Genomic DNA, 26,789 nt, shown 5'->3' on the forward strand with positions numbered 1-26,789 from the left:
CCTTCAAAGTTAAGTCTAAAAGCTGAATTTCTAACTGTTTACACTTTGTATCATTGATTCAGATGTTGGTTTTGTCAAATACATGGTGTTTCCTACTTTACGAAACCGCTTAATGTGCCCTTGGGAACAATGACTCTTGTCTGTGCAACTGGGGATATCTGTGCTTTCTCTGGCACTGCCACTGAACACCTTTGTAGTCAAAACTGTCCCACCAGTTAATGTACTTGAAATAGAGCAAGAGCAGTGCAAGAGTGAAGAAAACTGGAAAACATTAAGAGTGAGGGTCAATTAACATAGTTGCAAGAGAGCAAGAGCAGCACAAGAGTGAAGAAAACTGGAAAACATTGAGTAAAGTGAGAGTGTTTGTTAGGAGGCTGATGCTCCTATTTGCACAGAGAGGAGGTTAGTGTGCCAAAAAACTTCTGTTCCTCAGCTGATGTTACTTGGTTTACTAAAAGACTACCAATTCCTGCATGTCTTTAGACAGAGAGTGTTGTAGGGTAGTACTCTTTCAGGTCCTCAAACTTAGGAGGGGATAGGCCCATACAAAGGAGGGCCTCTGGTATGAGCCGCCTCTTCTCAAAGGAAGTTGGAAAGATGCATGGTGACTTGCTGCAGGATACAGACAGCGTCAGTACCTGGTCAAACAAGTTTCGTCAGGTGGAGGAGGATGTGCTCAATTGTCTCAATTGTTGACAGTGTGAAAGTGTGTTACTGTATTAGCATTTAGTGACTCATGCATTGCTGGACACTGCTTAACTTGCCTCCTTGCTTTTCGGTCCCCACAGTTGTTACTCGTGCTTGTTTTCAGGAAGCATACTCCAGCTTTGGTCCGGCGCAGAGGGACTTGCAGGGCTCCCTTTGCGGCTCCTGCCTCTCGTCAGCGCAGCGACCTCCGTGCTTGCGGCTGGCCACGGGATGGGGCTGGATGCCTAACTTACCACAACTTGGAGCAGCCGACCAGACTGAGGCTCGTGGCCCACTGAGCGAGAGCCGCGCTTTATTAACTGCTGAACTTGTACTTCATTAACTTCTGCGTGAGGACTCCAGAGGGGCCAGGCAGGCACGCATCCTCCTCAGGTCTGCTCCAGAGGCGTTTCAGCATCACTGCTGCCACGTGGCGAGCCCAGCGTGCCATTTTGTACAGGCTGGGACTAGCACTTTTCCACAGTGAGTTTTCTCTCCCTCCTTGCGGCAGCTAACGCGTGGATATCGAGTGCTCTGCCAGGGCACTGATCTAAAACACCGCCAGCGGGGCTGCCTCTGCCTCTCGCCTGGGGGCTCCACCGTCAACCTGGCCACCTCGTCGCCCGTGCAGAAATCACCCGAGACCTGGCGGCCGCCGCAGCCGCACGCCCGCCCGTTACGTTACGCTACCTCACCTCACCGCCCCCCCCGGCCCCGGCCCGCCCACCGCCGGCAGGAGCGCGCCTGCGCCTGCCGCCGCCCATCTTCTCGCGATATTCCCCGCCTTGCCTGCCTGCTTGCCTGCCTGGGCGGGCTTGGCGCGCCTCGGTCTGCCTCCCTCTACCCCGCGCCGGAAGTGCGCGGAGGAGCGTGCGCGCCGGGCGCGACCGTTGGCGGCGGCCGTTGCGAGGATGTCGGCCACGTGCGCCGTCTCCCGTAAAGCGCAGCCGCCGCCGCCGCCGCTGCCGCCGCCGCGTCCTCCGAGCGAGAGGGATCCGCCGGCCAAGGCGATGCGCAGGGGGCTGCGGCGGGGCCACGAGGAGGAGCGGGAGCAGATGCCGTGGCCGGGAGAGAGCGCGGTCGGCGGGTGCGGTGAGCCCGAGGTGGAGCAGGCGGCCTCGCTGAGCGACGAGCGGCGCAGGCGACAGCCGCAAGAGCCGAGGGCGCTGGCGGCCGCGGCAGCCGGGGAGGAGGCGGAGGAGGAGCGGCTGGAGCGGGAGCATTTCCGGAGGATCATCAACGCCTTCCGATACTACGGGTAACCGAGACCTGCCGCCCCGTGCGTGGGGCCCGGCGAGCGTCCCCTCCCTCCCTTCCTCCCTCCCCTTTCCTCCTCGCACCCACCTGCCTCCGCCGGTGTCAGGAGCTCGCCGGCCCCGCGGGCGGCCCGCGGGGCTCCCGGAGCTCTTTCCTCTTCCGTGCATGTCGTGTGGCCGCCGCCCTCGGTCTGTACGCCCCGGGGAGCGCCATGCCTGTGGCGGGGGGACAGAAACTCGAGTCGGGAAGGGACCTCCGCTCCCCTTTCCTTTCTGAATGTGCCCCAAGTCGCCTCGGTGTGTTTGTCGGCTAGGAAACATAAAAAGGGGGAGGGGGAAGCCACAAGTCATCTCAAAGTACGACGCACCTGAAGAGGGTGCGAAAGGTCTCTTTATAAGATAAAACGCTTTAAGACGCTGGAGAGTACTCAAAACAATAGTAGTTCCTGCTGGTAAAGAAGTGCAAACGGTGTTTCGATTGTTGGGGACATTTCTAAAAGACGTGTTAATTTGCACGCGAGATAAGACCTGTTGATAGGGCTAATGGATGCCGTTTTTTATAAATTTAGTTTTCTGGACACTGGTGGAGTCAGTAAAGGCCTCGATGGCCTTGTAGGAATGAGATTAAGGTGGGGGCACAGGGACCCGACTTTATATCCCAATCCATTGAATGGAAGCAGAAACAAAAGTTACTCAAATAGCGAGGTGGAGGGGACTGGCTGAAAAAGGCCAGTCCTCTGGCAGTATTTTGGTAAACTCTTCTGTTACTCTAGGCTTGGGAAGCAGATTTGGGTTAGAGCTACACTACATATTTGTATACCTAAGTTGTCAAACCCCAATCGTCTGAATCATTATTATGTGCTAGGCAATTTTTGTCAATGTAAAACAAGCATAATTTTTACATGACAGTGGGGTTCTTGGAAGGAGTGGAGTGGGTCATACTTAGAGTATTTCTTCTGTTTACTCTTTTTATGTCTTGGGTTTTTTCTTGTTGCTGTTTTCCAGGACTAATATTTGAGTGGGAGGTTGGTCTAGATGACACTTCAATGTCTCTTCCAAACGGAATTCTCTAATTCAATTTGGCTGCACCAAAGACTTTATGTTAGTTATTACTACTAGCACAACAACCAACTGTAATTTACTTACGTCAGTGATGTAGTTGTGTTGTTCCAAAAGTGGGGTCATTCACCTGGTGTGCAAAATGCCAAAATACACACAGAGCAGATGTAATTTATTCCAGTTCATATTTGAGCAAAGATGGGGACTAGGTGGTAAACCACAAAGGTAGCACACCTCCTGTATCCTCAGGCCTTAGAAGCTGGGAACATCCTTCTCAACCTCATGCTCAACTGTGACTCTGGGTTGCTTTTGAATACTTCAGTTTAAGTAAACACGTAACAAAAGGATATGACTCAAATTTCCTGTACAGAAATAGAATTTAATTACCTCTGCCTCAAAGAAGTAACTCGGAATTTAAGTGAAATTACATATCTTGCTAGTCAAAAAGAATTTAACTGGAAATGTCTGTATGAATAAGGCAATACCATGCTTTCAGATGAGTCCAGATTAAAGTTCTTGTCTTCTGGAGATACATGGACTTAACTTCATTCTTTGTGCATAGTTCTTCTGATTTCAGTGAATTATTCATTCTGCTAGAAGGTTGCAATTCAACTTGAAAGGGTGGAGGATTAGTTCAAAGAGTTTTTCTGACAAAACTTTCAAGACCATGATACTAAGCTAAGCTGATGTGCGTTATGTAGAGGATGAATTTATTTTTCTTACTGTTCCTTCTCTGGTTTTTGTTCTTAAATGTCACTTTAAACCAGTGTAGCTATTGCAGTGAACATGCCCTTCTTAGTAGCGTATATGTAATTTTAGAGGTATTAACTGGTCAAATTTCCAGAATGAGGTTGCAGCTAAAATTGCAGCAGTTGCACCTTACTCTCTGATGGCTAGTTTTCAACTCTGCTGCTGTATGCTGACACCGAGTCTAAGAAACTGCAGTATGACTTGACCTGATAAAGTCATTTGCTGCTGCCAAAACTTTGTGACCTCTCTCTCTAGAGTCCTGTAGTGGCTTCAGCCCAGCCGGTAACAAAGCACCACGCAGCTGCTCACTTACTCTCCCCCCTCCCCTGCCCTGGCCACGGTGGGATGAGGAGAAAATATAAAGGCAGGCTCGTGGGTCGAGATAAGGACAGGGAGGGATCGCTCACCACTTATGGTCATGGGCAAAGGACAGGCTCAACTTGGGGAAAACACAAAATCAATTTAATTTGCTACAAATCAAAACAAAGCAAGGATACTGAGAAGGAAAACCAAACCTTGGAACCCCTTCCCCCCACCCCTCCTTCCTTCCCAGCTCAGCTCCACTCCCGGTTCTCTCTCCCTCCTCCCCCCAGCAGCGCAGGGGGACAGGGAATGGGGGCTGGGATCAGTTCATCACACCTTGTCTCTGCCGCTCCTTCCTCCTCAGGGGCAGGACTCCTCACTCTTCCCCTGCTCCAGCGTGGGGTCCCTCTCACAGGAGACAGTTCTCCACAAACTTCTCTGGCATGGGTCCTTCCCACAGGCTGCAGTTCTTCACGAACTGCTCCAGCATGGGTCGTTTCTGTGGGTTGATCTTCAGTCACAAACTGCTCCAGCGTGGGCTTTCCCACGGAGTCACGGCCATCTTCAGGGGCATGCCCCCCGCTCCTGCGTGGGCTCCTTTCTCCCCGGGCTGCAGGTGGGCCTCCGCTCCCCCGCTCCCCTCCGTGGGCTGGGGGACACAGCCTGCCGTCTCACCACGGGCTGCAGGGGCATCCCCTCCTCCCCCGCTCCTCCTCCCCTCCTTCCGCACTGACCTCGGTGTCTGCAGAGGGGTTCCTTCCTCTCACATTCCGATCCCCCCACTCACTGCAGGTTCCCCCTCCTAAATCCGTTCTCCCAGAGGCGCTACCACTGTCACTGATGGGCTCGGCCTGGGCCAGAGGTGGGTCTGACTTAGAGCCGGGGAAGCTTCTAGCAGCTTCTCACCTCTGCAGCCCCCTCCCCCACTATCAAAAAACCCGTGTCACACAAACCCATAACAAGTCCTTATGACTGTGCTCAGCCAACCTGACTTGTTAAACTGACAGAAATCAAATCCAGCAAAATCTATACAGGTCTCTTCAGGGTTAGCAACTTAAACGAGCTTTGTGCCAGGCCTGGTGAGTGCTAGAACAAGGTAGAGAGTAGAACTGTTCTGGGTAAGGAGAAGGAAGAAGGAAAAAAAAAACCAGACCTCTTTCTTGTGGCAGTAGATTCACCTTTTTTATGGAACTTCTATTTTGGGGAAGTGGAAGAGTTATTTTTAGCCTGGATCAGTTACTTGATCAAATTCACAGTACTCATACTTGAGGGGAATATGCTGAAAAAAAAAAAAAAGGTAGCTTAGTGTCTTAGTGTGGCTGCCAGAACTCCGATATGGTTCAGCTGTGACTTCTACGGTTCTTTTAGAAGCAGTTGATTCTGAGGATCCCTGTTCACACTCCACATCTCATTATTTCTCTAGCTAAAGTTTACCATAGCATTCAGCTATTCATTCAATTTAAATTGCATTTGTGAAACAATCTGGCTGGTTTTGATGGGTTTGGGGGCTGGTGGTTCATAGATCCATGTATTAAGATAGCCATCACCTATGCTGGAAATGAGTGGCTGATGACAAAACTGCAAGAAGAAAACAATGTTCCTCTTAAACTGCAGCATGTTGAGCAGTAATGTAGAACTAAAGCTTAAAACAAACATTTTGCCTAAAAAAATATTGAAAACTTGTTCTCTAGTAAGGAATTGCAAAGTCTGATCACTTTCTGTGTCTAAAGAAATGAGTAATTGTAATTAGAGTAGCTTAAGAGTGAATTACTTGTATTTAGTGTGTGTACTGCTTCTTAATATCTAAAGCCCTTAAACTTTTTGCTTTTTAGAACAAATATGCACGAACGAGTGAACAGAACAGAGAGGCAGTTTAAATCTCTCCCACCTAACCAGCAGAATCTTCTTCCTCAATTCCTTCCTCACCTTGACAAGATTCGGAAGTGCATTGACCATAATCAAGAGATACTACAGACCATTGTGAATGACTGCGTTCATATGTTTGAAAATAAAGAATATGGAGAAGATGTATGTTAAAATGGAATTTTTCATACTTCAAAATTAAATTCTGTACGCTTTTAGATTTTCTACATTTGTTTTTCACACCTTTAGGCCTCCAACTGTCTTTTCTTTTTGCCTTCTTTATTTTCCCCTTTCTTATTTCCTGTTTGCTTACATTTTCTCACTCTTGTCTTAAACATCAGCTCTACAAGATGTGAAATAAAACTGTTTGTTGTTAGTCCTTGTAGTTATACTTATGAAAACTAATTGTGAATCTGGCAAATGACAGTAATCACTTATTGTAAAAAAGCAGTTTTTCACTCCAGAGTTCTAGTTCTACCCTGGTTACATTTTAAACTTACTTTTTCAGTTAACTATGTAGAGCATAAATGGTATTGTCTGTCTTACTGTAGGTTATTACATGTTAAGCTTTCTAAATCAGTTACAATTTTAGATAGGCCAAGAATTTTTAATGTTTTCATCTGTAAAAACTTTTTCACTACTTACCTACTCTTTCAGTGTGGCATATCTATAAAAAAAAATGCTCTCAGACTTAAAAGACTGGCAGAGATGGAAACTGAAGTCCTTTTTTGGTATCTGCAGGCAAGGTAACAGTAATGGGCAGATCTAATGTGAGCTTCTCAGTGTTGCCTTATCAGTACCTAAAGGGATCCTTTTCTCAGTATAAGCAGGTCAACCTCTGCACTAGCTAAGCCCTGGTCCTTTCCTGAATAAGGATTACCAATTGTGCTCTGCTGTGCCATACTATGTATTGGTTTTTTGATCTGGAACCTTGGTCTCTTGGGTGCCAAACTGAGATCAGTAAATTCAGTTTGTTTGGGATTGTAGGTTGGATTTGAGCCTTGGTCCCAGGAGTGAAAGGCGAGTGCTTTGTCAGCTAAAACTCCCAACAGCCCTTATAGCATGGCTTTTGTCTGTTTATAATTTACTTTTTTTTTTTCCTTTCAAGACTAAAGGTACTTGGTACATTTTCCACTAACTTTTCCCCCTCCCCCCACTTTAATCAGGGAAGAGGGAAGATTACACCAGCTTCAACATTTGACATGGATAAATTAAAATCCACTTTGAAGCAATTTGTGAGAGACTGGAGTGAAGAGGGAAAGCCTGAGAGAGATTCCTGCTACCAGCCAATCATTAGTGAAATTGTAAAGAACTTCCCAAAAGAAAGATGGTAATAGTGTTTTAAGACTTACTTTTATGTGGGCATATGCTGTTGCATTAATCTAACAAGTTTTTGTCAGGTAATGAAAAGCTTGGATTTAAAAATACAGAAATTATTGTGAATGCAGTGGAATTTATTTTTTAATCAAGAAAGTTTTTGTTTCTAATACAAGGTGTTGGAAAAGAGCATAGTCATAAACTTCAGAGAGGAATACCAGGTAAACAAGAAATAATTTATTTTTTTTTCCTGCAGCTTGATGTAACGGGAGATCTGTTAACTTTTCAAGTAAGAGACCTCAGGAAGTTGTGAAGTTAATTCAGTTGTGCTCAGTGCGGTAAAGTGTGCAGGTTAGCAGATTCTCAGAGAGCGTGTGCTGCATGCGGATGAAGGGAAGGACCCTTGTGACAGCAGCGAGTATGAGTATTGCCCTTCATGGTGGAAGGAGGGAATAAGACTCTTAACCTCTAGCACAGTTTTATTGCACTAAGAATTTACCCTGCAAATACTTAATTCTAGCCTTGGTTTCAGACAGGTGTTACAAGACAAGTCTTAAAGTCTTGTTGCATTATGTGAGGGTAGCTTTGTAACTGCATTGGATTGTGAACACCACCAAAATAGTCATTGGCGGGGTGTTTTAGGTAACTTTAAGTAGGAGTATACTGGTAGAATCTCAGAAGGTACTACTGCTGTAAGAATGTGTTAATGGTTCTGCCATTTAGTCAGCCTAGTCATCATAAAGTACATTTCAGTTTAAACTTAACACTCTTATAATGGGAAAATCTGTGAACTTTGTGCTCATAAATGTAACGGGTCAGAACTTAGGTTTGATATAGCTTAGTGGTACTGTGGGTTTCCTTCTTTCTCAGTAATTGCTAATAATGCATTCCTACCAATTTGAAAATATCTTCCACTAGCCATCTTTTCATTAGTAAAGACTGTTAGTGGTGGCAGAACATGGGAGTGAACATAGTTGGTCGTTTCTTCTTTTGCTTTGGGCTAACTTATCTCCACGTGGATGCACCACTAAAAATGTTTTATCTGAAGGTGAACTTTCTGCAACGTTTTTAGTGCTAATAGTCCCCTAAATAAGATAAAAATGAATTAAATACTACAGATTACCTGATGTACCTCTGATCTACAGATGTATAAAAAGTCATAGTTTTGAAAGTAATCATCCTGATCTTCAAGGTAGCAGTTCACCTTTTTCTCTGTATGCTAGCTTTTAAAGCATTTTGGTTATGAGAGAGGTACCTTACGTCAAGAGATGCGAGACTGAACCTGAAAAGTCTTGACTTTTACATTTATCATCAATCAATTCTATTTCAAAACTTACAGTTGGTGTTAGGAAACAACGTGGTAACAGATTGGGTGAATCTGAAGTTGATAGCTTTGTGCTTTTTTACAAGGAATTCTGTTTGTTGTTGTCAAACACAACTAATGTGACAGTGCTTCTGTCCCTGTTGTAATGGCTCTGAAATACCAGTTTGGGGTTTTTATGTCACTACAGAAATCTCAAAACATCAGTGTATAGATCAAACATCGCTACTACAAGTTTGAGTTTGTCAGATGAAACAATTTTTTTATTTATAAAATGTGTATTACATATATACCTGTTTAAAAGTGTGATCATTATGGAACTGTCCTAGCACTTACGTAAAACCTTTTCTCTGTTAACATATCGTTACTATCATCAGCTTGCTCTTTTTCCTAGTGACCAGAGGCTCTCCCACTTAGGTGTAATTTATCTCTTTGAGGCGAGAAGCAGAGGTGTTCAGAAGGGCCTGTTCTCTTTGTGCATTATCAGGCATAACTGGCAGTGCTACCTCACCCTTGTGCGAGAAGTAACTTCCCTGGCAGGGCAAGATGGCTGGTCAGTCTGGTTCCTTTTTTACAGTTTTGGAGGGGAGCAGTTGTTTCAGTTTGAAGGGATGGACGGGGCCTGAACTAACTGTAGTGGTTATTCTGGCTGTTGTGTATAGCGGGTACAAAGTTTCCTCCGGAGAGGACTGACTGTGGGCGCTAATGGAGGAAAACAGCCTGTAGATAGAACCTCAGAGAGCAGCTCTGCATTTCTTTAGAGTTCCCTTATGTAGCACAGAATGCTGAAGTCTCCTGAGATGATGAAGGGAATGCTAGAGAAAAAGTGTATTGTTGGCAGTGGGTGATGAAAACAGCTTTGTCTAGATGTATTTTGCCTTGAAAAAGATGGAGAAATAAATATTTTAAAACTGTCAGTACAAGTCACCTTTTACTTTTTAATGGCTTCAATGGAATTGTACATTCAGTTTCTAGTTAACGTTATTTGTTAACATTATTGATTCCATGCATTGGAATAATGTGAAAAAGGAGTTTAAATTTTTGAAACTATTCAAGTATGTTTTGCTCCACGCATGCACATTTTGTGTTGCTCTTCTTTGCAAGATTGGCCTGTATAGGTTCAGTTGGGTCTGTGAAGAACAGGAAAAGTGCTCTAAATGCTTGCTCTTCTGGGACGCAGAAGAGATACAAGCAATGGTGGAAAGCACCTGTAAATTAGAACAGTCTTGTGAGTAGGTGCTACTTTTACCTTGTGTTTCAGTCCAGTCTTCTGAAGACCATCATCTAAAATTAAAATAAAATGGCAAAAGCTGTTTCTGCCTCCCACTCCTCTTAAGAAGTAATTCCTTCTTTCTGTTTAGCACCTTAACACAGAATCTGTTAGTAGGATCAACAAAGCAGTTTTAAGTGAAGTCCTGTGAGATAAGGTCTTCCTGAAGAACTGATAGACTTCCTGTGTTATTCATGTTGGAATTTACTTGTGTTTCATCTCACAGGGTCTCTATAATATTGTCTACTTTTTGATGAAGCCTTTTAAATTTCTTGGATTTCTTGGATCTGAATGAACCATGATCACTGCTTTCTGTGGGAGAAATAGTAGAACATAGGTACATTTTTATTTTTTGATGGAATGTGTTCATTAAAGCATTTTTATGGGGAAACATTAAGTTGACAATCTAAATAAGCATACTGGTATATTGGGGGTTTTTTTCTAATTCCCCTCTTTTGTTGTCTTTATTTTCTTTTACTTCTACTGTTTCCCTTCCTACTTATGTGAGAGGATGCAAAGATCATCAGCTTCTTGTCCAAAAGGAACCAAAGAAATAGTTAACCTTTTAGTTAATTATCATTCCATGTCCAAGAACAGGAACTTAGGTATTTTCTCCAAGTTTTCCTTCATTCATTAACTTGGCCTCTGGAACCACCTATAACTTGAAATTTAAATCTGTCATGCTGTCCGGCGATTGATTGCATTTTCCAAGATGCTGGCAGGACAGCCCAAAAGAAATTGTCAGTGCTTAGTTTTCTTTCTATTTGAAAAACATAGCTTATTAGTCCTAAGCCTGAGCTTGGCTATACTTCTTGCATGTGCTCAGTCACATTTATAGTGATGATAAAATTTCTGCCTTATATGAATTTATTTAACTTCATTTAAAATACATCTGTTCTTGCAGGGTTTTTAATCTTGTCAAACATTGTACTTAGCCTAAACTTTGCTTTAAACATTGGATTTAAGAGCAAACTATATCTTCAGTATTACTGCAGTCCACTGAAGGCTTTGCAGGTCTTTACATGGAAGTATATAAACCTCAGCTGCTAAGTTTGGAGAAGAATTGCTCTTCAAATGATTGTGCTTTATAGCTACCTTCGTTATTTTATTTGATAAGTAGTTGTCTCTCTGAAAATATGACTACAGTAAAATTACGAGAAATACTATACTGAGAATTGCATCTGTTCACTATCTAAATTTACAAACATTAGAGAGATAACAAAGACATCAGGAAAGGTGTCCCACAGTATCGGCTGTATGTTCTTATCACTTCTTATCATTAGATAACATTGAATTGCAGTGTTTAGTTTATGAAAATGACGTTTGTGTTTGATCACACACACTAATTTTTCTTTTACTGAAATTCAGTTTACCCCTTCAGCACCATCATTTTTTGTTAAAGCACAATAGGCATAAAATAAGAAGCTTCTATTTTTATAATGTATATTTTTTCCCTTTAAAAAAGGACACCAACTTAAAATCTTCATTAATGGCATTAAAATTCTAAAAGCTGAAAATAAATCACACTGCAAAATGCAGTACAATAATGGCATGACAGATTTTAGTTGTTTCTGATACTTCTCCACTGTCTTTTTAAGAGACTGCTGCAGTTTCAGTAGTTTGGCCAAACAGTACCATGCAGCCCTCTTCCCTTCTCTTTGGCCAGCCCCTTGTCCCCACAGCTGTTGTGTTGATAGGCCAATATTTCTTCCCTATTGCCCCACAGGTTTTTAATGGGTACTTGTTGGATACCTATTTAAGTTCCTAGCCAGTGCTAGATCTGTGTCATAGAAATCCTGCTGCTGCTGGCTAGTTCAAGACTAGTTTCACTGTAGGTAACCTTCGGCTATTATCAGCTATCACAGTCTTGGATGTTTTTGTAATTGTCTTTTGCTACTGCAGCAATTGCATATCCACCAAAGGAAAGCAGGTTTTTCTAGACCTCTAAATTATCTTATGACTGTAGCCATTAAAAAAGCAGTTTCTGTGCAGTTAAAAATTCTTAGCTGTTCTAAGGATTAAAAAATTAGCATAATATAGTGCATCGGCATGTTCCCACTACCACTGGTTTTGTACCTTAATTTTTTTGAAATTCATAAATGGTTTGTCACTAAATTCCTTTTAAGTCTTGAAAAGTAAAAGGTATTTGAGCATTTTTTTTGACAGCAGGACACTATCAACAGTCGCCACTTGTTATGCAGTAGCATACCTGATTTCTGGTATTATAGATTAAAAAAAATACTCTTAAACCATTTTGGAAGGCTAGCATCAATGTTAGTGGACTCAGATTTGATTATATTGTATTGTTAGCTGTGTTCTGTATGCTGAAATGAAGTTGGTGACCAGCACCAGACCCTAGCAACTCTTATGAAGAGGATAGATATAAATTAAATTGCTAAGAAGTTTCCAGGCAGACTTCAATCCCTTAATAAAGGTGCAAAGGAAGGTGCAGTTAAAATCAACTGTTTCCTAAGAGAGAATTGGGAAAATTAGTTGAGAGATAGAAAAGCTTTCTATTGTGAAGTAAAAAGATGGAAGAGAATTACAGGCAATTTAAAATCAACTTACTTGACTGTTAGAGGCTTTATCTTGTTTTAGGATGAATAAAGGTGCCCTGCATAGCTATTAGTTATTAGGTTGTTTTAAGAAAAGTGTGTTTTCTAATCAAGATGTGATAATGTTGAAGTGGCATAAGTCTTTTCAACCCCTTCATTATAGAAATGTCCACATGGGGGTGCAAAAACCTGTGTAGAGCTAGCCTAAATATTTTATAAATGAAGTTAAATTGTAAGGAAATGAAGAAATAGATGAGGTCGGGAATGCATTTGGAGTAACAGTGTACCACTACAAATAGATAAAGCTGCAAGATTGAGGTTTTTCTAGCTTCTCCCAGAAAGTGGATTTTCTTCCTCTTCCTTCTCGGTCCCTATTGTCAAAAATTTCATCTTGAGCAAGTAGTTTTCCCCTGAATTAATCTTCCTTTTTTCAGTAGACTTCCTGGCTAGCTTTCTGCTGGCTTTCCTTCTAGAAGAGATAAGGAGAACCGTTGCTTCACAGAGTGCTCTTAAGTGATAGCAAAGTCTTGATTTCCTGCTTCTTGTTAATTGATATAATAATATTCAATGTAATCAATATGATAATATCATAATTTCATAAAAACATTGGCCTATCAACCCAACAGCTGTGGGGAGAGGAGGCTGGCCAATCAATATAATAATAATAATAATAATAATAAAAACCCAAAGAATCTGAAAGTATAATGGAATGGAAATGAAAATCAGGAATGAGAAGAACTTTGATTTTCCATTTGGGAGGTTTCATTAATTAGATGATTAAGCCACAAACCAAAAGGCACTGTTAAAACTGCTTTGCTAGTTTGTGTGATCTTCAGAAAACAATAATGCTTTCTTTTGGTTTTGGGTAATAGTCTTCAGAAATGTATGACTTTTCAGAATTTACATAACTCCTTCACTCATCCTCATGCTTGTGCAACATGCTAACTCTTTCGAACCCTTTTTGGCATCCTGAATTTTTATGTAATCACAGGCTTTGTGTTCTGCTTTCTTTCATCATGTTTGGAAGTGCCGATTGTGGCTTCCTTCATTTAGTTGCATATAAATTGATAAATGTATGTTTTGTCTTTGAAGGTTACATACAAAAGAGAGGGTAGTCTTTGAGTGTTCACACTTGGTTTTTTGGTATATGAAATGATGAAGTGTTGTTCATGACTGGAAACTGAAAAATTGTTTCTTTTTAGATTACATATATTTTCAGTTTGTTGTGGGAGTGTCTTGGTCTATGAGTGAAGGTTTGATTGCATTGTGATGGAAGTCTAATGGTTAGAATATGTATATATTGCCTTTTCTGCCTGGAAGAGGAGAAAATTTTGAGATTCTTAGTTCTCTTTATTAGTTGCTGAACTTGGAAGATGGGAGAGGTTTTTCTAGGTATCTCAGTAAACACACCCTGCCAGACATCTTCTGCTGGTTGTCTTCAACTTGATGCTTAATTATGGGAACTGAAGGGTTAGAGAGCTGCAATGTACTTTGATCTAGGAGATCTTATGTCACTTAATGTGCTTCAGTGAAATCGGTGAGCAGCATATGTAAAACCCACAGCTGTTGAGAAGGTAACTACTTTAAGGTTTTTAAAGTCTGAATTGCTCATCAGCTTATGGAAGTTTTGCTCGTTTTGTGTTTCTGATGTCGAAATACTTGTTTATTTTTCATGTGATGTAACCAAGAAGATTTCTAGAATATTTACTAGTTATCAGTGAGCCTCACAGAAAAATAACTGGTGCTATATGATAATGTTCGTTCTTCGATTCACTTAAGAGATTTTTAGCTTGATAACTGTAAAAGTGTTCAGGAAAATAACTGTTTTGTAATTGTGCTCTGTATTCTGAACGAGGGTTGTATATATTCTTATGGGTCATTTCTGTGAATTGTTTTGACTGCACAATTAACCTATCTCATCAGAACTAGCTCAGTTTGCATTTAAAAAGTAAAGTCATACAGGAAATACATTATAATATCTAAGTATATGGTGGGGGGAAATGTTTGACTGGACCTCTGTAAGTTTTGTTAAGAGGTATCAGATAAAGACTTAACTATTATTTTTGTTCTGTTGCAGGGATTTCTCCAAAGTTAATATCCTGGTACCTGGTGCTGGGCTAGGTAGATTGGCGTGGGAAATAGCTATGCTCGGTTATGCTTGCCAAGGAAATGAATGGAGCCTCTTTATGCTCTTTTCTTCTAACTTTGTACTCAACAGGTACATAGCTTATGTTTTACTTGCTGATTGAAACCTAGGGAGGCAAAATTATAAATGAGAAAAACTTGAATAAATAGAACTCACAAGAACAGATTTGTAAGTCTTAACACAGGACACACATAACCACTCATAGAATGTTTTAATGAAAAAAAAAAATCAGTGGGATAAAGGGGGGAGGAAACCATTCTTATCCGAGTCATTAAAATTATAGCAGGAAACATGGCTTTTAAGTTATGAGACTTAAAATCTCTAGATTGTACCACAGATTTTCTACATAATCTTGAATAGGTTTTATGGTTTATTTCACATCTGTTTCTGTAAAATGCATGCCTATCTCACTGGTGTCAAATATAGGCTAGTTAATATATGCATGGTACTTAGTGTTGGTGATTAGTAACAGAGGAATCTTGTTAAAGAAAGTGTTACATTCCATGCTAAAATTTTAGGCACTGTTTTGACATGAAAAACAAACCACTGCAGCATGCTGAACCACTTCTTAAGCAAGTGGCTAAAATAATAGAGTTAATAGTTCTGCAATTAATGCTGAAGTACTAAATTTGAAGGTAGTAAATTTTGCTTTATAGGTTCAACTTCGAGTGACATTTCTGTATTTGGTATTCTGTCACCTAAATTAGAAACTACTGGTTTTATAATGAACTTATTAGAGAGGATAGAAGGCAGCAAATTCAATTGTTCGTTTTCAGAAAGAGGGTGGGAAGACTATGTGTGGGCAAGTATGAAAGAGGTCTGAGACGGTGTTTTGTTTTTTGGGGGAGTTGGTACCAGGTTCAGAGAGACAGAATTTGCCAGTTCATTCTTCAATCTGAAATTATACACCTTCACTGAAAACACCTAAACTAGTGGCTTGTATTTGGTATTATCATGATGTTTTGGAGCCCTGTTTGTAGACTGATTGTCCACAGCAGACTGTGATGATATTAAATCTGTTATAGCTTACTGTTCAAAAACAAGGGGGAAACGCTGTTTATTACAGCTGCTGCATGTCTGCTTAAAACAGTATTGGTCAGTGTGATGAAAACAGATATTTGCTAGAGGTTTATTTGTTCTTTTTCTTATGTCATTCTTAAATGACAGCTGTGGTTTAACCCCAGCTGGTAAATAAGCACCACACAGCCACTCACTCACCCCCCAACCAGTGGGATGGGGGAGAGAATGGGAGGGGGGGGGGGGAGTAAAACTCATGGGTTGAGATAAGAGCAGTTTAATAGAACAAAGGAGGAAACTAATAACAATAAAAAAATGACAATAATGGTAAAAGGGTTGGAATATGCAAAACAGATGATGCTCAGTGCAATTGCTCACTACTCACCGACTGATGCCCAGTTAGTTCCCAAGCAGCGATCCCCCCAGGCCAGCTCCCCGCAGTTTATATACTGGACATGACATCATATGGTATGGAATACCTCTTTGGCCAGTTTGGGTCATCTGTTTGTCTGTGTCACGTCACAACTTCTTGTGCCCCTCCAGGCCTTCTTGCTGGCTGGGCATGAGAAGCTGAAAAATCCTTGACTTAGTCTAAACACTACTTAGCAACAACTGAAAACTTCAGTGTTATCAACATTCTTATACTGAACCCAAACCATAACACTATACCAGCTACTAGAAAGAAAAGTAACTCTTCCCCAGCTGAAACTAGGACAATGACTCATCTGGTGGTGAAATTGTGTATTACAGTTGAGCTGATCTAAAGCTTGCAGCTACCGAAAGGGCATCACATTCTTCTTGTCCTTAGGTATACAGCCTTGCTGGTTTTTACGCTCTTTGGAACTTCTGAAATTATTTAAAGCAGCATACAAGTATTCATTTGCCATCTTTGGGAGCGCTCATCAGCTGTCATAGTGGTTCAAACCTGAAAGTTAACTTCACCCCTAGCTACCTCTGATGACATGTTTTTTGTCTTCCTTAAATAATGAGGTTTTGGCCTATGTGTGGAATTCTCCTGAAAATCCATGCTTAGCTTATGATAGTAATCATTCTCAGCATCTAATGCTCATGTGGTGTTTCGTATTTATATAAGATATTTAGGAAAGGTGTAGATGCATGAGATTTGCTAACAGTATTAGATTTTAGCCAGCAAAATTGAGCGTTGCTTAGCTGCTGTAATCTTGATCTTTGCTGGGCAAGTTGTCAGTTACAAGTTCCTTGTTAGCATGGAAGAAAATACTGCTAATGTGACTCTGAATTTCAGTCAATTCAGTTGAAGTCCAAGCATTCCTTTCTGCCACATCTAATTGTGGGCTTGGAATGTCTATTAAGAAGGTGTTAGGGACTTCTGGGTCTTTCTTTTTAGTCTTAAGTGGCTGTTTGCAGTTAGCCTTCTGAAATGGATGTTTGCCTTCCTGGAACTGGAAGAAACAGCAATGATCAATATGAGCTGAAGATACCAGTTCTGGAAGAGTGGTAAGAAAGAAGGATTTTGCAAATTAGTTTTTAACTACAGTTTTAATTTAATTAATTTTTGTTTTCAGTTGATAAAACCATGAGGATTTTGCTAACATTCTTAGTTTGGATATACCTTTTTTCTTTGACCTTGGTTTATTTTTAGGAAGACAAAGTACTGTCTTGAGTGTCCAGCCAACTACTGCAGTGGGCTCCTAGATGTGGCAGTGACTTAAGTCTTCTGTATACGAAGTGGTATAATTCTCTTAAATTGTGAACTTTTGTTACTGTGGATAAAGTTGCACATCATGGTATGTAGAGAGTGCGTCAAAGCATAACTGTGGTCACTGTATTTGAAATTAGAGTGCATTATTCAGTTGAGGAAGCTCTAATTTGAAAACAAAGTGACCCTGCAGTAGTTAAGCTACAATGGCTTCAAGGCTGCTGCAGTCCTTGTATGGGAAATTGTGCTTTTTCTTGTATGGGTAAGGTTCTTACTGCTGCTGTGTTTTTCTAGTGTTTACATGAGTTCTGCATATGACAGATGGCAGAGGTGATCGGTGGTGATGTAGAGACACACTTCATTTCTTATATGTTTTAGAAGAGAAAAAACTGAAAAGCATAATCTGTTGTCCTGGCTCTGGAAAGCATACCAAAATTTTCAGGCAGTCTAGAACCACAGGTCATATGTTACTTCCCTTTGACATCTGACAGGAGGGGAAACAACACTAGGGTGGTATCTGTGTGGAGGAGACTGGAGCAGGTGGTTGCTGACTTGTTTTCTGCAGCTGGAGATTCAGAGCACGTGGTCCGTAGCCTTGGTCCAACAGCTGTTCAGTAGCAACCTACTAATATTTGAGAAAGTTCAGTTGAAGTAATAGAAAATCACTTTGTAGCCAAGCCAGAGCAGGGTTAGTTTAAAAAAGCTTTAATTAAGACCAGTAGAATTCATGCTAATAATTGGCTAATACTTACTTTCTGGGGATAATGTAATTTCAGATAAATCTTGGCATTTGAGAAGGCTGCTTAACTGTATTTGTTGCATGTCCATGAATGCCTTGGGATGAAAACAGTTAGGCATTTTATCTTTAAATCTGTGGTCAGAAGTAGCATTTGACCTACCCATCTTTTCCAGAACTGTCTTTTTGACTGAATGTTGAACAGTAAATGCCCTGCCCCTATGGAAATACTGAAGTGTGTCACACCTAGCTGAAGATGTTAAATTTTTACAACATAACTTACATCATTCATCTTTTGTTGCAAGGATGGAATTGTGAAGGACTGCAGTACTTAGTTTTTAAGTATAAGTTACTGAAGCTGGAAAGGAAGGTTTTAGAGCTTGAATATGGAGAGGGATCGGTCTTTTATATTAAATTTGGAATTCTTTTGGGGACTGCTCGAAAGTCTACAAGAATATACTTTGTGCTGAGAAAAAAAAAATACAGGGATGTGTGTGTTCCCGTATAGCTGAGGAAAAAAAAACTTCCTTTCTAATCTGCTCGGATCTCTTACTTTCTTTACCTTGCTTTTGGGTAAATTTTCATTGTTAAAGAAAAATGTTCTGAGGATGATACAGATTGACTGGGAACATAAGGAGAATGCTAGAATAGTTAACACAACTTTTACTGGCCAATGTGAGGGTTTTGGGGTGGGCTTTTTTGTTGTTGTTAAGGGGGTGTTGTTTGTTTGGGGGGATGGCTTTTTGTTTGGTTTGTTTTGTTTTTTAACCAAAATAAAAATGCCTTTCTTGAATAAAATGTTACCAATGTTATAAGGTTTTTTCCCTGCTTTTTTTCCTTTAATTGACGGCAGATACCTGTTATTTATTTATTCATTCGATATAGAGGCAGTTAATGAGCGCAGTATACTGCTGCTCAAATACAGGTTGGTTTTGTATTTTTTTTTACTGATAAAATGAAATATAAGTATGACATGAAGAAGGTAACAAATGTTATTTCAAAGACTTGACTACAGATGTTTTCTATCCACCAGCCAAAAGAGTGCATGTTCTATAACCTGGTAGAGTTTGCACTTTATGAAGGGTTTGGCGATACATGTTTATGGGATGGATGTGTCCTCTGTTGTCTCTGAAAGAAAATGCCTTCATTTTTTAATTTAAAACTGTGGGAAAAGCTGCTTTTTATACTCTAATGCTATATCTTATCACTTTGTAAAGTAAGAGTTGACTTAGTTGGTCATGTCAACGCACAAATTTATTTCACAAAGACCTGTTTACTTAGCATAATTGCAGCACTCCAGATGTCACTAACTTAAAATGACATCCAGTGCAAAACTATTATGCTTTGCAAAATGGAATTTATTTATTGAAATTTAAAAGTATCCTTTCAGTTAGCATCTGAAAAATGCTTTTTTTCTGCTGTGCTTCAAAACCCCTACTATTATGGTTCAGAAAAGACAGAAAAGTCTAGAATGAGAACGAATGTTTCCAATAAAATTCATGTAACTAATGTTACTAATTTTCTTTTTTAATTGAAAAATCATTCAGAAAGGCTTAGCTTTACTGAACATACTAAATCATAAATTTCATTAATCCTATTGAAGAATCTTGTGCATTTTCTTTTCAGTGGAGAAATAAGTTAGGGAAAATGGTAAAAAAGTGGCAAAAGAAAATTTTAAAATTAAAAAAAGCAGTTATTTTGTGGTGGTAATTTGTGTGTCAAGAGTAGAATTGGGTTTTCGATCAGTTCATAAATTGACGGGCAGTGTGAAGTGTTATGAACTAGATAAAAGTCCTTTAGAAAACATGTAGCTTTTGCAAGAACTTTATCAACAAAACAATAGATGTTGGTGAAAGTCTTTGACTCCTACATTTATAGATAATAGATAAGCAATGAGTTGAAACTGAATTGTGCTGATTTCTGTATTTTGCAGATGCTCTGAAATTAACTCATGTAAGCTTTATCCCTGGATTCATCAGTTTAGCAATAACAGAAGATCTGCTGATCAGATACGTCCAATTTATTTCCCTGATGTTGATCCTCACAGTCTTCCTTCTGGTTCAAACTTCTCTATGACAGCAGGGGATTTTCAAGAAATATATTCCGAGTGCAGTGAGTAAATGCAAACTTCTAGGCTATCCATGTAACTGTATTGTCAGAGTATTTGTTATGGGACAGTTAGTGATTACAAATAGAAGGGAACTGTATCTACAAGCATTAAGCAAAAAGTACTAACTGTACTAAGATTTTCTTAGTACAAATCAGCTTTTCTTCTTAGTTATAACAAAATGTGGATACCTCCTTGTCTAACAGATCTTTGTTGCAGTAGCTCCTTTTAGAGTAAGACAGCATAGTAGTATCATGGAAAGGTTTACTTGATCTAGAAAAGTGATGTTACTGTGGTGGATCGACCCTGGCTGGACGCCAGGTGCCCACCAAAGCTGCTGTATCACTCTTACTCCAACTTAGCTGGACAGGGGAGAGAAAATATAACAAAAAGCTTATCAGTCGAGATAAGGACAGGGAGAGATCACTCAACCAATTACTGTCACGGGCAAAACAGACTCAACTTAGGGAGAATTAACTTAATTTATTGCCAATCAACCAGAGTAGGGTAATGAGAAATAAAAACAAATCTTGAGACACCTTCTGTCCACCCCTCCCTTCTTCCCGGGCACAACTTCCCTCACGGATTCTCTACCAACCCCCCCCAGCGGCACAGGGGGACGGGGAATGGGGTTTACGGTCAGTTCATCACATGTTATTTTTCTGCTGCTTCATCCTCCTCAGGGGCAGGACTCATCACACTCTTCCCCTGCCCCAGCATGGGGTCCCTCCCATGGGAGACAGTTCTCCACAAACTCTCCAACATGGGCCCTTCCCATGGGCTGCAGTTCTTCATAAACTGCTCCAGCATGGGTCCCTTCCATGGGGTGCAGTCCTTCAGGCACAGACTGCTCCAGCGTGGGTCCCCTGCAAGGTCACGATTCCTGACAGAAAACCTGCTCCAGCGTGGGCTCCTCTCTCCACAGATCCGCAGGTCCTGCCAGGAGCCTGCTCCAGCGCGGGGTTCCCATGGGGTCACAGCCTCCTTCGGGAACCCACCTACTCTGGCGTGGGGTCCTCCCCAGGCTGCAGGTGGATATCTGCTCCACCGTGGACCTCTCTGGGCTGCAGGGGGACAGCCTGCCTCACCATGGTCTTCCCCACGGGCTGCAGGGGAATCTCTGCTCCGGCGCCTGGAGCACCTCCTCCCCCTCCTGCTTCACTGACCTTGGGGTCTGCAGGGTTGTTTCTCTTAACATGTTATCATTCCTCTCTGTGCCTGCAGTTTCTGTGCTGCCACAAGTTTTTTTCCTTCTTAAATCTGTTCTCCCAGAGGCACTACCACTGTCACTGATGGGCTCAGCCATGGCCAGCAGCGGGTCCATCTTAGAGCCGGCTGGCCTTGGCTCTGTCGGACATGGGGGAAGCTTCTGGCAGCTTCTCACAGAAGCCACCCCTGGTACAGCCCCCCCCGTCCCGTCCCACTACCAAAACCTTGCCACACAAACCTAATACAGCTACAGAGGGAACAATGTAACTTGTCACTTCTCTTCTTTAGTATAAAAAATAGAAACATGAGTATTTTTTTGTTAATTTATTTCCTGTTGTAAAAGCAAAGTAAACTGTTTCAGTAGTAGCAAATTACAAATGAAAAAAATATATACTTAGTGACTGTCAATAGTAAATATTTCAGAAGCATGTTATGGACATGATAATTATGAAAGATTGAGACTTCTGTCAGTACAAATAACCTTATTTTTTCTTGTGATACCAGGTTAGTTGTGCTGTCCTCATTGCAGCTATGAAGTAATGTTTTATGACTAACCTAATGTTGAATTAACCTGTAGAAGACTATCTTATTTATGCCTACTCTACCAATTGCATATTCGGGATTTGATCAAGGGTAGCACTTATCCGGTTGTTTTATATGTAATCTAATATTCTAATATATGGCTTTTTAGAAGTTGCAATTGTTTCCTTACACAGTATTGGATTATCACCTGAGACATCTATTTTCTGTTTCCACCTTTCTGTCCCTATTAGACCCATAGCCATTGTTCACCAGGATTATATAGTTATTGATCTGCCCCTTATTGTGCAGCTAGACTTCAAGAAACTTTCTTGCAGGAGCTTTTCTTAACAGTTACTTAATTTTCTGAAGGTTCTGTCTTACATTAGAACCTTTGATACTGGCATAAATTGAGTTTAATTTTTTTATTTACACAGCTTAAAACTTTTGCCATTTCAAGGATACATGTTTAGAGAAAAACAGGAAAACATGCTTTAAAAGGTAGACTTTGAAAGATCCTGCTTGTTAAATTAAGTGGTAAAAACCAGCTAGAGAAATACTCAGATACTGAATAAAATGTTTTAAAGCTATGTGGTTTGTGAAAGTACACTTTAGTGTACACACTTGTATTGCCCTAGGTATTAACTAGAGAGGCTGAAAATCACTATTTTTGTAGTTGTATTTTTAACAGTTGTGGTAATGATGTTCATAGGACAGGTGAGTAACAGCACACCTGGGCCTTCATTTATATAAAATGTGTTATAATATTTACATATGAATAATTTTATAAAATGCATAAATAAATATACATGCTGAGTATATAAACAATACAAATGTAAACAAAAAAGTTAAATTATGAACTTTTACAGGGGTAGAGACATTGAAACTAATCTCTGTATACTTTGCTCTTTTTATGCAGATACATGGGACTGCATAGCAACTTGCTTTTTCATAGATACAGCACATAATGTTATTGATTACATTGATACTATATGGAAAATACTAAAGCCTGGAGGAATATGGATAAATGTAGGCAAGTGTGACCAACCTCTCTTTCTGCTAGCCCTGGCTTGTTTGATCATGTAACAGGAACCTAGTACTTGAAAAGAGTTGTGGGGATGAATGTGTCTGTGCTGAAAACTCTGTAGAGCTAGAAACATCTAGGGCTTGGAAGTTACCTCAGATGTGTTCAGAATATGTCCAGGTGTTTGCTAGTTACAATCAAGTCAACACCATGTGATTTTTAAATAGAGAATTAAATTTTCCCAGTGGCAGGTTTTGCATTCATGCATCAAACATTTGTTATTTGACAAATGTAGTGTCCTGTGTTCTTTTTTGCTCTTTTTCTAAGAAAACAGGACTTGTTTTGCATGTAAATACATCGTTGCATTTTTTTTCTTAATCTGTTGTCTAATTTGTACTGTGCTTCTAAGCAGAAGCTTTGGGAATGAGATTTATCTATGCCTTGGCTCAAGAGAAAAGAGACAATTTAAGTCTTCCATGGTGAAGGAATGGCAGACAAAACTCAGGAGTTAAACATTTTGGGTGGTAGAAACTGGTCAGTCACTGGTCAGTCAGTCACTACACAAGTCCTGGCCAGTCAAGCAAGCTACTGAGTGTAGGCCACAGTATGTCCTGTCTTCTGTTTATAGAGACAGCAGTGATGCTAGACTGAAGAAATTTTAAGATTCAGAAAACAGTTTGGTAAGAAATGAGACTGTTGTTGAATAAGCAGCTGAACTAATTTGTTTTCATTTTGCATTGATTCTGAAATTTGTTGTAAAAATCATATTTGAGTGATGGAATTGTGTTCTTTTGTCTGTATTTGAATATGTGAGTCTAGCTATAAGCATTCTTTGGACTTTCAGTGTGTGCTTTTGATTTTTAAAACATTTTTGTCTTTTTGATAGCCATTTCCCTTGTATCCTTGTACTCTAGGTCCTCTCTTGTACCACTTCGAAAACTTGGGAAATGAACTTTCTATAGAATTAAGCTACGAGGATATAAAAAATGTTATACTGCAATATGGATTCCATATAGAGGTAAGAAGATGCTGTAGTTTGCAATAAGTAAGTAGTATTGGTATAAACTAGATAAACTGCTTCGAATAAACCCTTACCTTAAATTTAGCTCAACATAATGGCATATACTAATAACTTCTAGGAGAATTAAATGTTTGTGTTGCAAATTATTTGCTTTCCTAATTTTTTAAAATGTATAGATGGGCCTTGAAATCTAGCAAGTATATAGCAATTTCTTTCTTATGAAGAGAAACTTGTGTAATTCTTGTCGAGAAGGTGTTTTGAAAACTGCTGGGTTGTTTTTTTCAGGTGGAGAAAGAATCTGTACTGTCAACTTACACTGTGAATGAACTCTCCATGATGAAATACTACTATGAATGCGTGTTGTTTGTGGTGAGAAAACCAGAATAGAAGTGGTCTGAATAGGTTAATCAGAAAAAAATGATGGCTTGAAAGCTAGAAATGAGAATAAAATGGACTGGGTGATGTCTGGACACAACCTCGAATCAGTGGTGCCTTCTTATTCCTAATAGGATTTAGATAGTGTCTATTTTCTTAATATCTCTGTTGCTATCCAGACATGTACAATGCCATGTGTATTTGTAATATACTTGTGAAAACAGGGGAGGAAATGATCACATACACTGTCTTTGTGCTTTGGAATGCATTAAAATAAGGAAAAAAAGTTTTCTTGAGAATAAATACTAATGTTTGGCATACCTAGGCTAATTCTCTGCATATGCTGCCTCACTTTTCATAGATTTATAATTATTTTCTTTTTTCTACTTTCTGATTTTAGGAATGCATAGAGGTGCTTACTGTACTAGCTGTGTCACATTTAGAGAAATATTTCTAAACCTATACTTAAAATTATGAAGTCTGAAATGGTTGAAAAGTGATAAAATTATTCTTGATAGATAAAATAGCCGTCAGAACTGTTCGAGCATTTTCTCTGGAACTGAAACAAAGTAGATTATTATACAAATTGTAATCTTTGACTGTACCACTATTCACACTTTAATCAAAACACAAAACCTATAGGCAATTTGAAATACTATACTGAGTGAAGAAAAAGCAGCACGTCACAGGGAAGCCTCTGGTATGTTAACCTCAGTTCCGAAATAACACCAATTTTGACTAATCTGTTTACCCTTGTGACTTAGTGACTTCTTGGTTCCTTTTCCTAATGTTTTTTTTTTTCCTGGCAGATGTGGCTTAGGTGAATATTTAGTCTGCAAATTGTGATACCATACAAGAGGCTGAATCTTCTGTCACTTAGAAGTTATGTACATGAGAAAACATTAATTAATAATCACTGTGCTGAGACGAGGTGTCATGTTAGCCATTTTGTTTTCTTAATATATTGGTTAGCTTAAGTGCCATTTTCATCCACTTTCAAAAATTTCTTTAAAATATAAAACATCATGATAAGGAATTAAGGTTTTTTCATATTTGGTCATAATGGCACTGGACAATAGCTTGTTTGTTTCCCATTATTTCTAGTCCCTTTTTTCATGGTGATGTCCCAGTCACATCTCTTTAATAGATCTGTTACTGGCTTTTGGATTTTTCCCATTAAGGCCAGAAATTTGTGCCTTTGTTCCTAAATTGAAAGTCTGCAAGGAGGGAAAACACAAATTTTTTTTTTTATATAGTTTCAACACTGTGTGAGAGAACACATGCCTGGGTATCTTTCAGTATTGTGCCCCTTTCTGCTGAGAATCCTTATTGAGAATAAAGGCTTCTTGTCTACAGAAGGTTTTCAGTTAGAGCTTTGTTAAAGTAGTCTTATTTGAATTCTGTCTTCTTTCTAAAAGTGGCCGACCAAGATTTAGCTCCATAAAAGAACTGTCAAAGTTCTACAGTGCTCCAAGAAAAATGTGTTTAAAGCTGAAACACTGCCATTGCAACAAGTAGATTAAAAATGAAAGCCCTTGCACACCTAAAAATAAGGGGGGGGAAAAAAGTTGCTTTAATTTCCTTATTGTGCTTTTGGTCTTTTGAGGGACTTTGTGATTCTTTGCTTTCATTCTGATTTTTTTTTTTCCTTAGAATATTAGTATTTTACTTGATTTTCAAGCTCCTTGAAATGGGATGTTAGGTGAATGTCAATTATGCTGTTGCTGGGTAGTGTATCTACCTGTAATATTGCCCAGTTTCTGCCTCCTACCCAGCCTGTAGTTACACTTGCACTGTGGTGTTCTCATTTTTCACAAATAGGCAATCGAAATCTTGCTTTCTGGTTGAATGTCAATATCCTTTGTTCTGGTGGTTTTGTTCTTTCCCACCCCATGTTGTCACAAGTGCCATTTTTGTGTTATTTTTGGAAAATATGTTTTTATTTACTTATGTCAGGTATATAGTGATGTGCTTCTGTTTCTAATGTAGAAAATGCTGGGTTTCCCTACTGTTCTCCTTTTAAATTAGAACAGTTGCATTAAGAGTTAGTAATGCAGAGTAATCTTGTGAATAAGCTGTATGAGTGAGTAGTGATTTACCTGCAGTCCTATTTATGAGTTCTCTAAATTCATCACTTGTAGTTTTATGTGCAGGGATGACCATGTATTATTGAATGTGATCACATTCTTCTAGTCAATTGTATACATGGGGGGAAAAACGCTTAAGGTGTTGTATCAGCTGAAGCCAAGACCATGTAAACTATTAAACTGTACGTGGTATCGGGAGTAAAATAAAATGCTGCATAATCTTCAGTGTAATACTTCTTTCTATGGAGCGAGTTTGACAAATGTGTAAAGTGTCCCATATTTTTATTTATATGCAGTACGCTCTGAAATCAGTTATGAAGGTACGAAGGGGAATCGTGAACTTCCCACTATTTTCAGCGTGTGTCATGGACTTGATTTTTCTTGGATATTAAAATTTGCCGTATGACTGGTCTCCCTCATGTCTGATTCTGTCCTCTGCGCTGAGGTACGACGGAGGTGTGGGCGGCTTCCCCTGTTGCTGCTTCGCCC

The 26,789-nt window shown here is 40.0% G+C and overlaps 1 protein-coding gene across 3 annotated transcripts; it reads left to right on the top strand.

The window, feature by feature from the left end:
* The first annotated feature begins 1,484 nt into the window (after positions 1-1,484).
* Positions 1,485-26,706, top strand: CARNMT1 (carnosine N-methyltransferase 1). 3 transcript variants are annotated; one of them, XR_011323245.1, is made up of 8 exons: positions 1,485-1,945; positions 5,888-6,083; positions 7,085-7,248; positions 14,459-14,599; positions 19,892-20,070; positions 22,713-22,822; positions 23,732-23,835; positions 24,124-26,706. XR_011323245.1 is itself a non-coding variant. In XM_069776252.1 (8 exons), the coding sequence occupies exons 1-8, from the start codon at positions 1,599-1,601 to the stop codon at positions 24,223-24,225; spliced, it is 1,347 nt and encodes a 448-aa protein (XP_069632353.1). In that variant the 5' UTR covers positions 1,486-1,598; the 3' UTR covers positions 24,226-26,706. The 3 variants fall into 3 exon arrangements, 2 of the variants coding, with proteins under 2 accessions (XP_069632353.1, XP_069632354.1); XM_069776252.1 differs by having other exon boundaries at positions 1,486-1,945; positions 22,713-22,826; XM_069776253.1 differs by lacking the exon at positions 1,485-1,945 and adding an exon at positions 2,016-2,240 and having other exon boundaries at positions 22,713-22,826.
* The last annotated feature ends 83 nt before the right edge of the window (positions 26,707-26,789 follow it).

Source organism: Haliaeetus albicilla, chromosome Z, assembly GCF_947461875.1.
Source record: "Haliaeetus albicilla chromosome Z, bHalAlb1.1, whole genome shotgun sequence".
Classification (NCBI taxonomy): Eukaryota; Metazoa; Chordata; class Aves; order Accipitriformes; family Accipitridae; genus Haliaeetus; species Haliaeetus albicilla.

What these genes read in the sequence shown, in the direction of transcription:
- CARNMT1 (XM_069776252.1), top strand. Translation starts at nt 1,599, where the DNA reads ATGTCGGCCACGTGCGCCGTCTCCCGTAAAGCGCAGCCGCCGCCGCCG. An exon ending in AACTTCCCAAAAGAAAGATG is followed by an intron (nt 7,249 to 14,458) that starts GTAATAGTGTTT and finishes GTTCTGTTGCAG; the next exon opens with GGATTTCTCCAAAGTTAATA. An exon ending in AGGAATATGGATAAATGTAG is followed by an intron (nt 22,827 to 23,731) that starts GCAAGTGTGACC and finishes CTTGTACTCTAG; the next exon opens with GTCCTCTCTTGTACCACTTC.